A 17,051-nucleotide genomic window follows, 5' to 3' on the forward strand; every position below is an offset into this window, starting at 1 on the left:
ACTGTGGGCGTTTCTCTGCTGGATGGTGTATGACTTGCGTGACAAGAAAGACGTAGCCCTAAATATCATGGCGACGTCTCGTCACGGAAAACCATTAATTATTGAAGCACGAACTACGAATCCACAATGAGATTCGACGAATTCCGGGGGATGCCTCAAAACGCCTCGTGCTTCCCATCCAATTCCTTTCCTCAAAGTCTTCGCGTCCATTCTGACAAAAGTTCCCAGATTTGAGTGACGGTGACTTTTCGTGGGGATTAGGAATACATAGCACCCCTTCATGACGTCCCTCGGCGCGCCAAATAAGATCTCCCCAGCCGGCCGTCAAAAAAAACTCGTAGTTCTTGCGAGCCCAGGCGTCATTCCCAAACCTGGAGAATCGCCATATGCGCTTGTGCCCCAGCAGAGGTTCCCTTCCCAGCGCGTCTGCTTTCCAGATCAACTCCATCGAAGGCATCTCGGCCCCGGGTGCAACACGCGGAGAGATATGCTTATACTATTAAGCGAGCTGTGCCTCGGTTGTCCGCCATTCTGACCTCTTTTTTCGCGGCGGGGTCATGGAAGGAATTATCTACGTTCTGAGTCCGCTACCGGAGGAATGGGAAGGTCAATACATCGACCCGAAATGGGCGCGTGACTGGTGGTATGATCCGCACATCGCGCCGGATGCAAAGGAGGACCTTGCACTGCTGATTGAGCGGCGGAGGCGAGATATCGACCGGGAGGCCGGGGATGCCCTCTCGATTATCGAGGTGTTTCGGTACTGTCCGGAGGAGCGGCTGACTGCGAAGCTGCTGCACGATTCGGGGCTTAGGGCTTTGATGGGGAGGTACGGCTGTTAGTCGTACGGTCTTCTATTAGCTCGCGACCACGTCTCGATTACTTATTCTTCGGGTCAATGGTAATATGATGACTGGGCTGTATCAGCCATACAATGTCGTGGGTTTCGCATGTAGAAAATCACCTTTACTAACGGCCTAATGGCCCTCGCTGTTGCATTAGGATAGGGATATGAGGAATCCATTCCGATCAGTCCCAAGAGTGCTCGGATTTTCGCCAAATGTGATCGGCCTGGCACATGCCCTCCCGTTGTACCAGGATTTACCGGGGGTGGCCGCAGACGCAATGCTGAATATTTGATTTCAAGTACAACGGTACCTAGAAGGAGTGTTCGTCAACAGCTTGAGCACACTCCTCGTCATGTTGGGTAGGCCTACTGATGTGGATCCGACGAGTTGATAGGTAGGGTAACTTAAAGTAGCCTGCGGCAAATGGCCGCCCCTTAAGCCAAGCCCTAGTAGGACACGGACCGCTTGGAGCCCCGGGCGTGAGATCAACAATACTAACAGTAGAAACCTATCTAGGTAGAGGAGGTTAGTTCGCAACAAGGAGGTTGCTACAAGCATGTATTACGAGTACTGCTCTCCCTTATCCTGGCATTTTCTCTGAGAGCCTACACTTCCCCGTACGAGTAATACTTGGAGCATCTGCTGTGAGATTCTGCTCCGTGCCCTCGGCTGAAATTCCCCCGCTTCGTCGTGATTAGCCGCAATGTCCCCCGACGACTTCTTTGCCACGTTACTTGAGCATAAAGGCATTCTCGACAACTGTCCATTTCTGGTATCAGGTGACGAAGATGGACTGGAGAAGGCTTATTGCCTTCTTCATGCCTCGACGCAGGATTTGCCGAAAGCAAAGCAAACTCGGCACATCCACAAGAGAGTACAGGGGTATTTCAAGGCCATCCATGATATTTCGAAAACACTATTTGTCCTTGTCGCTGCCTCCGTCTCTACGAGAAACCTGGCGTCCTTGCACGAAGATGAAATCTTCCCAAGCATTGAACAATGGTGGCAGTGCCATCCACCTTCGGAGCGTTTTGAAGCACACTCCCTGAGCCTACTGTGCAAGTTGGAAGAGCGGAGACGAAAGGGAGAGCTGGTGCATCGTAAGAGTCTCTTTCCGCGCTTTCTCGAAGACCGACTAAGTTGGAACAAGGTGCCAGGAGGAGCAGGACGTTCCCGATGCCCAGGAGAGGCCAAAACCGTAGGGCTGAACAGTCATTGCCTGCTTTGGAGCCACCAGCGGGCTCAGCAAATCAACCCGTCGGGGTCGACAACACAGACTCTAGCCTGATTCGAGATCCGTTTCAGAGCCCATATCGGTGCTCTCCGTCCTATAACGAACCGCTGCCGTCGATCAATCAGTTGCTGGGTCTTGTGCCTGCTCCGCGTCAGCAATTGCCTTTGCTTAGAAGACCTCTAGTGAACAGCCTCCGTCTTCCGCTCCCGACGCTTCAGCCTCCACTAGAGCCAAAGTGACAGAGCATCGAGCGTTGTTCTTTCGCAGCCGCCCAAAGATCACAACCCGTGGGGAAGTACGGCGCCCATGTTTGTGTGATCGCCGAGTTTCCTATTGAGGATCGACCAGATGCTCAAACTCAGCGCGATTTTTCTGAGTGATACTCTGTCCGTTGACCTCATTTTCCGGAGAAAAGACTAGGGCATTCCTTCCTGTGGGTGTTCATTTTGAGTTGATTGTGGAAGTTGTTCGCGAGCAACCTGGTGAATACTATGTTTCTGGGAAGACTCGAAAGTCGAAGGAGCTCTCGAATACTGTCCATTTTTTTTCTAGCTAGGTACGGAGTACGGACGCTAGAAAATAGTAATAACGATCAGTTTAACTCCATACTCGTTCAGATCTTGGATGGATGGTCAGCAAGACGTCAGATCGTACAACCCATCGCGGATTTCATTGCGACAACCGTTCTATCGAGCAGCGACAAAGTCAGCGACGGCTGAATTCGACTTGATCAAAGATGACGGCACCAAGCATTCTCGCATGGATAGTATATAGGTAGTAGTAAGTAGTATGGAGTACTCTAGGGCTACGAGTTGGGCTGCTACGTCTCCGGCCTCGGAGTCGGATCCGGTCTTCGGTGACTTGGAGATGGCAGAAGTCACGTGACTCGTGCTGAGTCAGCATCATTCTCATTGGTTCACTGGTCCTCCAGAATTCTGGAAAGCCTGGGCGTGGCGGCCAATCCAAAGCCGGCCTGGCCGGGAATGTTGGGGCCTGACCCACTTAGGACCGGGGCGGATTGCCACTCCGCCCATGGAGAGATGACCGGAGGTACCTAGGAGGTACTCCGTCCGGAGTTGAGTACATACAGGAAAAGCTCCAGGAGCCTAAGCTCTCAGTCATCAATCGGGGCTTTGTTTTCTCTCAACTCCCTACTCCTGAAGTACGGTACCATCCTCCTTCGCCCGAATCCCACGTCCTTTTTGTTTGTTTTTGTTTTCTATCCCCTTCATCTTCTCTGGCGATCCCACCTCACCTAACTTGATCGACACTCCAAACCCTTCTCGATGAGCGAATCACCCGACGAACCCCCTATACATGTCGGCTTGTGGGATCGAACGAAAGCTTATGCATCCCATCGCGCTCATCGTGGTAGCAATCGGCTTCAACCAAACCTTCCTCCGGTCGTAAACTCTGCTTCGTCAGAGAAGCAAGCCCGCAGCCATGCTAGCAATCGCTCCGACAGCAGCCGATCGGCCACAGAGGTCCATCACTCGCCGCCGGACAAGGCGGCGACGGCCGGGCCGATGGACAAGGATACCGCAACGGCCAGACCTGCTGCGGGATCCCTCCCGGTGGATTCGCAGGACGGAGAGGAGGTTTCCACCTTAGAAGACGTTGACCCATCCATACCTCGCAAGATCTATAAAACCATCAAGGGCATCATTCTGTCTAGTTGGATTAATGTGCTCCTCGTTTGCGTTCCTGTGGGGATTGCGCTCGGAGCGCTCCATAGGACCCAGGGAGAGCACAGTTCGGTCTCCCCCACGGTCATCTTTGTAATGAATGCTCTCGCCATCATCCCTCTGGCATGGTTGTTGGGCTATGCCACCGAGTGCGTGGCGGCCAACATGGGAGACACCATTGGTGCCCTCATGAATGTGACATTTGGCAACGCAGTCGAGCTGATTATCTTTATCATTGCGCTGGTTGCCAATGAAATCTACATCGTGCAGGCATCTCTGCTGGGATCCATCCTCGCCAATCTTCTGTTGATCCTGGGCATGTGCTTTTTATATGGTGGCCTTTGCTTCCGAGAGCAGCTCTACAACTCCGCCATCACGCAAATGAGCGCCTGCCTGTTGAGTCTGAGCGTGATCAGTCTGCTGCTCCCTACGGCTTTCCACGCCTCCTTCAGTTCGATTGAAATTGCGGATGCCGCGGTGGTCAAAGTGAGCAGGGGAACCAGCGTCATCCTTCTCCTGGTCTATGTGTTGTATCTGCTTTTTCAGCTCAAGTCGCATGCCTATATCTACGAGAGCACGCCACAGCACATTATCGATGAGGAGTCACATCCGGGCGTGCTGGCGGACATTTTGAACTCGAGCTCCGAGAGCTCCAGCGACGAGAGCGATTCCACCACTGGTTCCAGCACCACCGCCAAGCGCATCCGACGGGCGCTGCAAAAGAGGAGACGCAAGTTCAGTGCTGGCTCCAAGGAGACAGGCTCGGTCCCCTCGTTGCCCTTGGCCGATCGGACTGCGTCGACGGTTTCATTTGCGATCGATACGCAGTCGGGGAGCACCTCCACGTTTCCCCGCGGTCACGAGGGAGATTTTCACGGATGTGCGTCCGGGGCGGAGCAGCCGGCTCCAAAGCCTTCGGATCTCCCGTCCGACGTCAACTCTCGCGATTTCGAGGTCGATCATCTCAATCATGCTACCGAGGAGAGGACCAAAAAGGCAAAGCGAAAGCCTTTACGGCGCTCGACGAGCGAGAAGGACAATGCTGAAAGCGAAGAATCTGCTCAAGATGAGAGTAAGCCACCGGGCGGGACTTCAATCGAGCCTCTGCGTGAACCTTTGCCAGCGCCCGGCGCCCAGGAAAGGCGAGCGTTTCATCTGCGCGGCCTTCCTTGCCGGCCGACGCTGCCTCGGGTTTTGACGTCGAACAGGCTGGCGACGCAGCCTGACTCACCACGTCCTCCGGGGCAGGACCGGTCCAACAACCTCCGTCGCGCAAGGTCTTTGCCCGAGGGCCTCAACCGAACCATTGCGCGGCCGATCGCAGCCATCCCGGTTCAGCCACTGCCTCACTTGGTTCCGTCCAGGGGTCACGTTGACATTAAAGCTGACGAAGTGACCGGGGGCAAGCCGAAGCTGTCTCGCGTTTCCGCAGTGATTCTGCTGCTGCTTTCAACCGGGTTAGTTGCGGTGTGCGCGGAGTTCCTCGTCGACTCCATTGACTACATGGTCAACAACACCGGGGTGAGCGAGGCGTTCATCGGGCTTATCATCCTGCCGATCGTTGGCAATGCGGCGGAGCATTTCTCGGCCGTCTTATTTGCGGGTAAGAACAAGATGGATCTTGCCATTGGCGTGGCGCTTGGCAGCAGCATCCAGATTGCGCTGTTCGTCACGCCGGTCATTGTGCTTCTGGGATGGATCCTGAACACGGAGATGTCGCTCTACTTTAGTCTGTTTGAGACGATTTCCCTGTTTGCGTCCGCGTTTATTGTGAACTATCTCATGTTGGATGGGCGCAGCAACTATCTCGAGGGGGCGCTGCTTATCGCGGCGTACGTGATCATTGCGGTGGCGGCGTTTTTCTATCCCTCGTGTGAGAACACCAACAGTGCCAGTAGTGGGCCGTCCCATGGCTCGTGTCGGTGATTGCGAGATGTACTACGAGCCGCTGGTTGAGTGATATTCCTGATGGATTTCGCCGAGCGAAGGGAGGGGTAACTTCTTGTGATCGGTAATGAATACTTTTTTCAGTTTACTGTTGCGAATTTGCTTCTTAATGAGTAACTACCGACTTGTAGAGCGTCAATTTCAGTGAGCGATATTTGTTCCTGTTCTCCTCGGTACATATATATATCGAATCAGGCTCGGAATTCTCGAACTCGGCGCCATGAAACGAGAGTGAACAGCCACCAAGGTAGACAATGGACAATGGACCCTGACGACGCCCACCGAAGCTTGGACCGACTCCGGTTCTGTATAGGACTATAGTTAGGTATCCCCTTTCTGAAACAAGAGCGATAACCTCTCGGGCTCATGGCAGTGCCGGTGGGACGATAGCGGGCCGAAGATCAGGGCGTGTGTGCTGTTGATAGGCAAAGGAACCTCCTTTCTCTTCATCATGGCCAACTGTTCTGCCGATAGGAGGGTTGTCCACCGTATCCACCGTTCCACCCTTCCGAGGCACCAACCGCTGACTACAAAAAAAAAAAAAAAAAAAACGGCCAAGAACCACCATCCATGACTGGGAGATGAGTGGTTATTGTGAATGACTGGCGGGAGAACCTTGCATAAAGTCTAGACAGGGCGACGGGAGAACTTGAGGTTCCGTGCGAGAAACCTGAGCACTGACAGTACAGTAGTACATAGTAGGTAGTAGGTACTCTAAGTGAGACCAAGGACCAATATCATGTCCTCGAAGTATGGAGGGGAACTTGGGTGTCATTGATTGATTGATTGATAGTGTCTCCTGATCTCTTAAGTTCATCGGCCAACTGATAGGGCATGATTCCACCGGCTAAGGACGGAGACGTTCATGTTGCAATAACGGCCGGGAATTTTGTGAACGAATGAATGAATGAATGAATGAATGGCTGACTGGGGGCCTGGCCCATGGCCCCAGACTCCAAAGCAGTCAAAAAAAAAAAGCCATGGAATAATCTGGCGCCCGTTGTCCTGGTTCGTTGGCCCATTGGATTGCTGGCTTGCTGCTGTCCAGGGTCCAAGTGGATACTGAAGGCTGCAAGCTTACATACGAGGGCTTGATAAATACTAACTTTACGGTGAAGGTCGAAGAGTACGAGTACGTATCGACCTCGGGAGACGGCCAGGCCAGGCCAGCATGGTTCGGCTTGTTGCTCGGGGCATTCACCTGAGCCGCTCGTTCTAGAGGAGGCTGCTTGAGACTGGGACTGACGATGCATGGAAGAAAGAGAATTGAATGATACGAGTTGTGAAATAAATAGAAAACAAAAAGTCCAGAATCTGACGAAGAGAGCGCTGATTCAACTCAATGACATACACTCGACTTAATTCGTGACATTCGGATCAGATCACCGCGGGCTGACTTGTCCTGTGCTAAATTTTTTTTCTTGGTTTATTTTTTTTTTATTCGCCTTCTTTCCCCCCCCTCCATTCTGTTCCCTATTAAAACCTCTTCTCTAGACCGCTTCTTCCTTTCTCCTTCCTCTTCTTCCCCTCGCTGCCGTCCCCCCCGCAGCATGTCCCAAGCAGCCCAAGATGCCACCGGAACCGCCGAAGTCTCCGGACAGCCCGCCGCCCATCCCGCCCGCACCACCGAACTCGCCAGTCTTAAGGTAAGACTGCGGGCGGCGCTGCGTCAATTCCCCGACTTTCCCTCCCCGGGCGTCCTCTTTGAGGATATCATGCCCATCTTCGCCGACCCGACCCTGCACGAGGCTCTGATCCGGTCGCTCGAGCTGCACATCCTGGAAACCTACGGCGAGAAACCCGACGTCATTGTCGGGCTGGAGGCGCGCGGGTTTTTATTCGGACCCAGCCTGGCCCTGCGCCTCGGTGCCAGTTTCGTCCCCGTGCGGAAAAAAGGAAAATTGCCCGGCTCCTGCGAGACCGAGACGTACCAGAAAGAATACGGTGAGGATTACTTCCAGATCCAAGCGGATGCCCTGAAGCCGGGCCAGAGAGTCGTGGTAGTGGACGATATTATTGCGACAGGTATTTTTCCCTTTTTTTCCCCCCCTTCCCCCTCATTTTAGATTATTCCCGCAAGTCATGCATTGTAGCAGATTGACTGACGTGTCCATAGGAGGCTCGGCCGCTGCTGCAGGATCGCTGGTGAAAAAGCTTGGGGCTACGCTGCTGGGTTACGTGTTCATCCTGGAGTTGGATTTTCTCAAAGGCCGAGAGAAACTGCCTGCGCCCGTATTTACCCTGCTCCATGGCCAGGAGGGCAAGGCCTAGACTCGATCGCGTTGCATTAAATTATTAAAACAGCGACAACCGCGCGAAATGTCGCACGAACCTCTTGCACTCATCGTTGCGTTTAATGTTGGTTGACTCGTCTTGACGACTGATCCGTTCGATGCCGCTCTTGTTACGACCTAATACCTGTCATGATTTGCCGATAGAATTGCTCTCAATGTACATACATCTCGATACGTAATGCCATAGGTGATGATCTCGACTCGAAGGTAGGCTACAACACAACATGAGCATGTTATCGTATCGATAAATCACGTGATCACGCCAAGATCACGTGGACTAATGCCAGGTCAGGCCACTACGGGAGAAGGAGCCTTTCTCTTCTCTCGCTTGCCTCTCTCATTCTTCTTTTCTGTCCGACTGCCATGTCCGGAGCTGACCTCGAGTCCATGGTCAGGTCGGCCATGATGCATCATGTCGCCTGCTGTCGAGGCTGAAACCCCCGGCCAGCAAGAACAACAGCTCCAGACGCTGGCGCGGGCGTTTGATGCGCTGCTGTTGACGGCGCATCAACTCTGCTTGCGGGAGCGGGAACTTCGACGAAGGGTGGAATATGCCCATGATGAGGTAGGTCTAACTTTTTCTTTTTCTTTTCATCTACACTCGGATTCGCATGATGAGCAATTTTTTTTTTAGCTCTAGATCGGAGCCGCTTCTGGCTGCAATGACAGCTATGCATGTATTATCTGACTGTCGAGTTTGTTCTTGCGTTCTGTTTCCGTTTAGATGGTTACATTGTGCAAGACTGATCATGGCAGTATTTGAAATTAGCGGCCCGCGTGAGCGAAAAGGACGACTCCGCCAAAGACGACGTGGCTGAGAAGCCGCGTCTCGCGGACCTGGAGAAGAGACCCAGGCTCGACCCGTCGTTGCAGCCGGATGATGTCGTCGACAACCTCCGCCAGTCCGGCGTGGTGCCGGATAGGTTGCTGAACCTCGTGTCGGAGGGAGTGCAGTGCTCCCGCGCGGTTTCCGAGAAGCGCAACGAGACGACCTCAAACCCGTGCTTGGTGGCGGCCAATGCACGGTCAACGACGGAGGTGGACTTTACCACCAATGGCATCCGCCGCGGCAGCCTGCGATGTCCGTTTGCGAAGAAAGCGGGCAACCAGGTTAATGGCACGCAGGATGGACAGAATTCACAGCCGAATCATAATGGTAACACATGTGCCTACGATCCAATCCAGGCAGAGATGAGTCGGGACAAAGGGTCAAGCGTCGGCCGCTCGGCGCGGTCATCTGTAGCACGCTGTCCGATCCGGTACATGGACCAGCACTCGCCGGAGGAAATCGCTCAGTTTGTTGAGAACCACAAGCACGAGATCCCCCGCAGCCACGAGATCTGCGTGCGGCGGTACCGGACGGACGCAAGCATGCGGGAGATGGACGCCAAGTACGGTGACCTGGTCAATATGATTCGCGGTTTAGGGCAGAAGCACAAGCCGTTCCTCGATCACGAGCCCCCTCACGGACAAGCGGCGTCGACGCAGCGGGTTGAGGAATGGGCCAAGGACGTTCAGACGAAGTCGCTAGGCGCGGAGCCGCCGAATCGCCCCGAAGAAGAGGCGAACGAGCGAGTTGGGCATTTCGAACGGCCGCTCCGGGATGTGCGAGTGGGCGAGTCGCCCAGCCGGCCATGGGGGATTCCGATCCCGCCAGCTCGGGAACGTCCGGAGAGCCCGGAGCCAGCCGCCGCCAAGGGTTCGATGAAGGAGTCTACCAAAGACGAGGCAGCTGCTGGACAGAACTCTGAGCAGCGGCTGGAGCAACGGGCCAAGGACAGGGACCAACCCACAATGGCGTTCAATGGGCCGGTGTTTTTTGGGTATTCCGCGCAGGACGCCATAGCGATGTTGCAGCAATTGGACCCTAGTAAGAGTTAATAATCCGCGGTAGTAAATCAAACCAATTGTACGAAATCTATTACTGGATTGTATTGGACACGGTCAAGCTCCTCCCGTACGTAGATTTGAACGTCAGAACCCGCGGAAAACCACTCCGACTCCGCCCGCAACATCCATCAATCCACCACTCACTCCACTCCACTGATCGTTATTTGTTGTAACCACCACGACTTCCCACCTCTGCAAATGATTCTCCGGAGAAGCACGAGTCTCATTCCTTCTTCTTCTTCTTCTTCCCTCCGACTCTTTCTTCCCCGGCCAGTTTCTCTCATCCCTCCTCTCCCGACCCAAACCTCCCCTTCGCATACCCTTCCGTCACGATCTCTGCTTCCCCGCAACGCGTCGATCTTCTTCTTCTCAACATCAACCGCCATGGCTGCTCCATACGAGACGGTTTTCGCTAAAGATGCTGCGCCGCGTAAGAATCTCTGCCTCTTCCTATTCTTTTATTTTTCGCAAGTTCACCAAGCGCTAACGATCGATTTTCCTTACAATAGCTGCCGGCCCATACGTACGTCCATCCATCCATCCACCCCCCCGCCTCCCCCTCTAGAACTAACTTGGGAGAAAAAAAAATATAGAGCCACGCAATCAAAGCCAACGGTCTCGTCTTCGCCTCCGGCCAAATCCCTTGTACCGCCGACGGCCAGATCCTCACCGAGGGTACCATCGGCGAGAAAACCGCGCTCGTCATTCAAAACGTTAAAGCCGTCTTGGAAGCTGCGGGGTCAAGTCTGGATAAGGTGGTCAAAGTCACGGTACGTATACATATATATATATCCCTTCCTTCCCTGAGGGCACAACTGAATGGGGTTGGGGGGTTTTTTTTTTTTTCTTTTTTCAGGTGTTTTTGACCGATATGGCGAATTTCCCCGCCATGAATGCCGAGTACGAGAAACATTTCACGCATAAGCCTGCTCGGAGCTGTGTTGCGGTGAAGGAGTTGCCAAAGGGCGTGCCGGTGGAGATTGAGGTTGTTGCGTTGCAGTAAAGGTACTGTTACTATGTACATGTACGATATTCTTGGGACATTCCAGAAAAAAAAATCAAAAAACGAATCAATTCAAGGGTATAGTTGAACCTCGTAAGACATGTCATTAATCAAGATGAAGAAGAAGAAATGGAAGGAAAAACGATCAGCGTAAGGTCCCCGCCATTCTTCCACCGCTACTCGCCATCAGACTCTGTTTGACAATCGCATCCGCTGCGGCGGCCGCCGCCAGTCGTTCCTTCTGCCGGCTCCGGTCCCGGAGGTAACCCGCCGCCTCGGGCCGCATGCGCAGGATCCGCAGGATCATGTCGTCGTTGGGCTCGGCCTGAGCCTCGCGCCGTTTCTCCTCCTTGGCCTTCCGCATCGTGCCCAAGTTGCGGACGAGCATGATGCTCTTGGCGCGGCGGACGGGCACGCCGAAGACCCCCGCGCCGCCTGCGCTGGCGCCTGCTCCAACGGCTGCTCCCACCACGCCGCCGGGTACGGCCAGTCGATTTCGTTGTTGTTGTTGCTGCTGCTGCCGCGCCAACGTCGCAGAGGCCATCCGCTCCGACGTCCGGATCAGATTCTCCGTCGGCTCAAAGTAGAAGAAGTTGAGCGACTGGATCTCGTGGTACTTGGGCGACTTGAGAATGTCGAGCGGCACGCCGTTCGCCTCGCCCGTTTCCTCGTCCGGCGCGTGGAAGAAGTTCAGCAGGAGGCCCAGCCACCGCGAGACAATGTCCACCTCCGTCGGCGTCAGCGGCCGCTGGCTCGACGGCTTGTCTGACAGCGGCGGCACGTACAGCCCTTCTATCGTCACCAGCACCTCCTTCCACAGCCGCGCCATCACCATCTTCATCGCCTCCGAGGTTAGCGTCTTGTTCATGATGGCAAAGTTGTCGTTAAAGTACGTGAATAGCGTCTCCAGCGCATTCTCAATCTCCTCCCGCGTCGGCACCCCGGTGCCCGACTGGCCCCGGTTGCGCCCCAGGAAGCTGGAGATTGTCAACCCGCGATTCTGCAGCGCCTTGAGAGCGCGCCGCGACAGGCAGTGGTTGATATATGCAGAGAGCTGAGAGGTTATGTCAGTCTCGTTCCTCCTCGTCCATAGATTTTTTTTTTTTTTTTCAATGCTCACCTTCTCCGTAATCCTCCGCGTCATCTCCTTCTCCGTCCGCTTCAACGTCCGGAATGCCTTGCCAAAGTAGAATTGGATGTCGTCTCGCTCCCCCTCCATGCTCACCCGTAGCAGGATCCGGCCCTGCGTGTCGAGATCAAGCCAAAACTCCCGCGGCAAAAAGTCGCCAAAGTGCGCCGGGTCCAGCTTGAGCGACGTCCGACCCACGTAGTCGTGGTCGCCCACCGCGTCCCAGTCCCACACAGTCGCGATGATGTTCAGCGCGCTCCGCGTCGTAATGTCCACCGACGTGTCCCACCGGGGGTTCAGGTTGTTGTACACCACGTGCGTCTTTGCGATCCGTTTTTGGTACTCGTCCGTCAGCACGACGTATGGATCGCTGGCGCCGTTGATGTCGCATGCTTTGAGATCCTCCCCTTCGACCAGCTTGATCGTGAACACGTACGTCGTGGTTCGGCGCGCTTGCTGCGCCGTCGGCGGGTTGTGCTTCGCAATCTCCGCCGCGCATCCATCGACGTTGATCTCGCGCTCCAGTCGATCCAGTTGAACGAGTGCGTACTCGATGTTGTTCAATTTCACCAGAGACTTATATCAGTTAGCAAGACTCATGGTAGAAAAAGAGATGGATCACCTACCTCGGGATAGAACTGAAACGGCTCAACTTTTTCCTTGCTAGACCACGCATCTTTGGCCATCTGCATCAGCTTCTCCTGCCGCGTCTGGTTCATGGCCGCTTCCTGCTCCGGCGACGGGCGGTCCATTTCCTTTGTGAAGGACTGCTCCAGCAACTCGCAATATTGCGCCACGCCGCGTCCGATGGACTTGGACAACGCCGTCATGAACAACGCGTGCTGATAGGTATCCTCCCACTCCAAGTTGATCAGCTGCTCCACGACCTGGTTGAACGACCGGAAGATGTCGATCACAGACACGCTGTGCCGCAGATCGTCCGGTGGCAGGTTCTCGGGATCATCGCTGCGCACGCGGAACGCATCCTGCTTGTAGGCCTGGTCGACCCATTCGGTGATCTTGCTATCCGTGAGCCGAAGCCACCGCCATACACAGTCGGCGAGGAGCCCCTCAACATGAAACGGAAACGGTTTACTGCGGGAAGTCAGAAACGATTATCCAGTCGTTGAACTTGGAGGGAGTCTTACTCTTGAACTGCTTCCCCATATAAACGTCGAATTCCCTTGAGCGTCTTGTATAGCTCGAATCCATCTTCGATTGGAAGCTCAACTCCCTTCTCTCGAGACGACTGTGTGATCCTGTTGATCATATCATGCGCGTCCTCTGCAAACATCGGGAGAACGGTACGAAGGAGGATATCCAGCGGGCTCACCCTGCAGGTCTATTTAGCCAACCTGAAAGAACATCGTACGCTTTGTCCATACTTACCCCATAATCTCCGGATTATTCCTGTAGCGTTTCTTGATCTTCTGGCCCAGCTTCATGATCGCCTCGCCGAGCTGCGTGACGTGGAACAACTCCCACTCATCCTGCTGCGGAGGTATGTGTTGTTCGAGCAGCTGCTGATACGCCTCCTTGGCCTTGGCCGTCAAGCCATCATGGACCGACGATATGAACTGGTCGTACACGTCCGTGTTCTCCTCATAGTAGGGATCGAGTCGGATATGATGGTCCAAGACATACATGACCTGCCCGATAGGATGGGGCTTGGGGTCGTAGCAGTGCATCATCACGTCGTACAGCTCACGCAGCAGGGCATCGTGCAGCGAAGAAAGCGCCTCCTTCATCAGGAGGACATCCGGCAGAAGCCACCGTGTCCGGTCATACGTAACAGTCGACATCACTACGCTCGATCGTTTCTTCCCTTCCGGTACGGGGGTTTCCTTGATGTACGTGAACGCCGAGTCGACAGTGTTGACGTTGATTTCCTGATCCATGAACTTTTCCCGCACGACGTCGAGGAACAACACCACCCGCGACGACGCTGGAATGCGCCATCGCTGACAAAGCTCGCTGAGCAGCTCTGTGGACTGCTTGGAGAGTAGCATCGTCGACAGCGCCTCCGGTGTCGCATCCCCGGTGTTCTTGTCCTGAAGGTCATACGCCAGAGCACGCGCAAGGACGGCGCGGTAGTATGAGCGAGGATCCGGCGGAATAAAGGTGTAGATGTTATCACCCTGGTCACCCCCTTCCCCCAAGGATAGAGAGCTGAGGTCCACCGGCGTGTCGGGCATGTACGAGGCGCGATGCGATCGCGAAGGGTCTTGAAATTGCGGCAGCGAACCGCCCGGCGTACTCTTGGCCAGGTCCGGGTTCGACTGCATGATGGTGAGCATCATTTGTGAGAGCTCCGGCCCTTCGCCTTTCTTCCAGGACTCGTAGGATTCGTCATCGAGAAAGTCGTCCCGGGAGAGTGTCCGCCCTGTGTTGAGCGTCAGGTGCGCCTGGTAGTTCTTCAGGTCCTGCAACGCCGCCTGGGTCGTCCAAGTCGACTTGTTCCGGTTGATGTCGTCCTGCGCTTGGAAGGTGCTGATGCCGAAAATCCGGGCAACGGTTTGCACCATCGGCATGTCCTTGACGTCGTAGGACAGCGGTGCCAAGGTCTCGGAGGTGGCCTGCGATCCATCGGCGGCCAAATCTTGATCATGGGCCAGGAGCTTGCTCTCCAGCACAGCCAGCTTGCTGGTCAACTCGGGCTTCTCCTTTGCCCAGTCATGATCCTTCAGGATGAGCGAAATCAAACGCACGAAGAGCGCGACATGGCGGTCCACCATGAGGCTCCAGCTGTCGTCGTTGGGAGCCTTGCCTCGCGAAAGCTCCTTGGTCGCGTTGGAAAAGAAGATCAGCACCAGATCCTCAACCCGCCGGTCCTTCTCCATGCGCTTCTTGAATGTCTCCTCCTTGAGCGCGTTCAAGAACACGGCAAAGGTCCTGACCACCAGCGGATCTTGATACTCCTTCCTCTTCTCCTTGCCCACCAGAACCCCCGTCAGCCGACTCTCCAGCTCCGATACGAACCCATGCGGAAGCCTTGTGCTCTTGGAATCCCGTCCCAGCCGGAAATCCGCAATCAGATCCTGCAACGAACTCGACGAGCGACGGACATGAGTCCGCGGCACGGTCTGCGCCCGCCGGGCTCGCGGCTGTAGAAGGTACGACAGGTACGCGACGCGGAGGGCGTAGGTGTATGCATCGTTGGGATTGTGTAGCCGTCGGCGATGGAGCGAGAGGCTGCGGGAATGTCGAGCGTCGCTTTGGACGCTGTTTAGCCGGCGATGAATGCCGGACTGAACAGAGGATACAGACATGAGGCGTCGATATGTTTATTTTGGGGTTTTTACGCTGTGTTCTTGGTCCTCGATGTGGTTGCTGTCGTCAGCCCGTGGAGAACACGCGACCCAAAAATCCAGGGGGGGCAACGGAACCGACGACGATGGGGATTTTATTTTGGCCCAGCAACAACGGAGAATTTAAAGCAAAACCCGTCAAGAGACAGAGAGGCCCAGTCTCTGAGGAGGATGCTTTGTTTGCGGGCGCGGACGCGGTGAGCTGGAGGTGAAGAAGGGACTATCGCACGGAGGGGCGAAGGGCCTGAAACAACACAACACCATCGGGCGAGGTGGCTGGCGGCGCGCAACCAAGGTGTTGGATTGGAGGATTGAGGATTCTGAAGCTTGCGAAATGTCTCAAAATGAACTTATGGAAGCTCTTCGACGTCAGTTGTCCAGTTTTGACGATGACTACAGCCGATGCATGACTGTCGTCATGCGAATTGCTAGAAATTACGAGCAACGCTCAAGGAACCAATTAATCCATCATATGATGGGCAGCTCAGGCCATCTGTTTGATAGAAATACTGTAGTGTACATAGGAAAAGCGGCAAGCCTGATTTTGATTACTAGGCCATCCCCTCGACCAGGCTCATACGTAGACTTTGTACCTCGCATCGGCGGTAGAAATGCCACGGGCAACATTCGGCGGTGACGCGGAACCAAGAATATCCATTCCCGTCAAGAGCAAGTCCTCTAGTTTATATGTACATCAACACGGAAGCCTCACCAGCTGTCCTCGCCAGGTTTGCGTGCCTGCCACCATGATAATGATCAGCATGCCTTCCCTCACTCGGCCACCGCAATCGAGAGGTTGCTTACCGACACCGCTGATGGACCACCCAACTCCTTCTCAAGACCTCCCGGGAATGTTCGTGGCGCCGATGGCTTGTCCGGGTAGTAGAGGCTCACCACGCCGCAGAGACCCAAGAAGACTGCGACAAACGTTCCGATGGAGAGGAATGCCTTCTTGGGGGTAACGTGGGTGTACTGCTCGGGACTGAACACGGCTAGAATATCATTGTCCTCGTGCACCGGCTCGCCAAAGTTGCGACGCTCCTGTTTATCCCACCAATCGGCATGGGGGTCGCGGAATTGACGCTTCACCCGCGGGGGGTTGGGATAATTCCCATTCTATGTGCCCACGTCAGCCATGATTGACAAACGGTTCCCAATTGACACAATTGTACCTGGAGCGGATCGTCCAGCTGGGCCTCGGCCTGCAGCGGGCGCACCTGCGAAAAGGCGCGGGGATAGGTATAGCGAAAAGCCGCTTGGGGCAGGCGCCCCGTCACTAGTCGTCGGGACAGCATCTGCGACCAAAGCTCGTCAGTCGTAGCCACCAATTGGCGGGGGAAAAGCAGCATTACATACCGTTTGACCAGGGAGGGCGTTTGGAGCACAAAGTGCTGGGTAGAACTGGGATGAATGACCGCACGCAGCGCTGGCATACCGGAGCACGTGACTGGTGGTACTCATGACTAAGCATTGATGACTCAGACATTAGCTGCCTAAGGCATCAAGTGGCCACGGACCCTGACGCGCTTTTCTTTTTTTGAGGCGGGAAAAGCAAATTTCGCTCCTTTGCTCCAGATTTGACTCTGTTGTGCTTTTCGGCCGCTTAACTCACGCTCCAGAGCCGATAACGATGCCAAACTTCTGGTGTTGCTTCGGCTCGATGCTACCTATCTATTGATGCCTGATTTGCCCGTTCTCCTCTCGCGTGTGCTG

The 17,051-nt window shown here is 54.8% G+C and overlaps 7 protein-coding genes across 7 annotated transcripts; 5 read left to right on the plus strand and 2 right to left on the minus strand.

Annotated features, from left to right (window-relative positions):
* Positions 1-1,551: 1,551 nt before the first annotated feature.
* VTN31DRAFT_3729 (uncharacterized protein) lies at positions 1,552-2,321 on the plus strand (the record flags this gene model as incomplete). Its single annotated transcript, XM_069404040.1, has 2 exons — positions 1,552-1,948; positions 1,999-2,321. 2 exons carry the CDS (start codon positions 1,552-1,554, stop codon positions 2,319-2,321), a joined length of 720 nt encoding a protein of 239 aa, XP_069261054.1.
* Positions 2,322-3,368: 1,047 nt separating this feature from the next.
* On the plus strand, positions 3,369-5,693 carry VTN31DRAFT_3730 (uncharacterized protein; the record flags this gene model as incomplete). Its single annotated transcript, XM_069404042.1, has 1 exon — positions 3,369-5,693. One exon carries the CDS (start codon positions 3,369-3,371, stop codon positions 5,691-5,693), a length of 2,325 nt encoding a protein of 774 aa, XP_069261055.1.
* A 1,571-nt stretch (positions 5,694-7,264) lies between these two features.
* On the plus strand, positions 7,265-7,985 carry VTN31DRAFT_3731 (uncharacterized protein; the record flags this gene model as incomplete). Its single annotated transcript, XM_069404043.1, has 2 exons — positions 7,265-7,739; positions 7,831-7,985. 2 exons carry the CDS (start codon positions 7,265-7,267, stop codon positions 7,983-7,985), a joined length of 630 nt encoding a protein of 209 aa, XP_069261056.1.
* Positions 7,986-8,420: 435 nt separating this feature from the next.
* On the plus strand, positions 8,421-9,889 carry VTN31DRAFT_3732 (uncharacterized protein; the record flags this gene model as incomplete). The annotated part of the gene is made up of 2 exons (XM_069404044.1): positions 8,421-8,573; positions 8,765-9,889. The coding sequence occupies 2 exons, from the start codon at positions 8,421-8,423 to the stop codon at positions 9,887-9,889; spliced, it is 1,278 nt and encodes a 425-aa protein (XP_069261057.1).
* Positions 9,890-10,282: 393 nt separating this feature from the next.
* VTN31DRAFT_3733 (uncharacterized protein) lies at positions 10,283-10,901 on the plus strand (the record flags this gene model as incomplete). Its single annotated transcript, XM_069404045.1, has 4 exons — positions 10,283-10,328; positions 10,408-10,421; positions 10,492-10,668; positions 10,755-10,901. The coding sequence occupies 4 exons, from the start codon at positions 10,283-10,285 to the stop codon at positions 10,899-10,901; spliced, it is 384 nt and encodes a 127-aa protein (XP_069261058.1).
* A 145-nt stretch (positions 10,902-11,046) lies between these two features.
* On the minus strand, positions 11,047-15,299 carry VTN31DRAFT_3734 (uncharacterized protein; the record flags this gene model as incomplete). Its single annotated transcript, XM_069404046.1, has 5 exons — positions 11,047-11,955; positions 12,022-12,606; positions 12,657-13,125; positions 13,179-13,364; positions 13,420-15,299. The coding sequence occupies 5 exons, from the start codon at positions 15,297-15,299 to the stop codon at positions 11,047-11,049; spliced, it is 4,029 nt and encodes a 1,342-aa protein (XP_069261059.1).
* A 747-nt stretch (positions 15,300-16,046) lies between these two features.
* VTN31DRAFT_3735 (uncharacterized protein) lies at positions 16,047-16,633 on the minus strand (the record flags this gene model as incomplete). The annotated part of the gene is made up of 3 exons (XM_069404047.1): positions 16,047-16,076; positions 16,143-16,454; positions 16,511-16,633. 3 exons carry the CDS (start codon positions 16,631-16,633, stop codon positions 16,047-16,049), a joined length of 465 nt encoding a protein of 154 aa, XP_069261060.1.
* Between the last annotated feature and the right edge of the window lie 418 nt (positions 16,634-17,051).

This window comes from Thermomyces dupontii (genome assembly GCF_041956625.1).
Source record: "Thermomyces dupontii strain NRRL 2155 unplaced genomic scaffold VTN31scaffold_3, whole genome shotgun sequence".
NCBI classification, from domain to species: Eukaryota; Fungi; Ascomycota; class Eurotiomycetes; order Eurotiales; family Trichocomaceae; genus Thermomyces; species Thermomyces dupontii.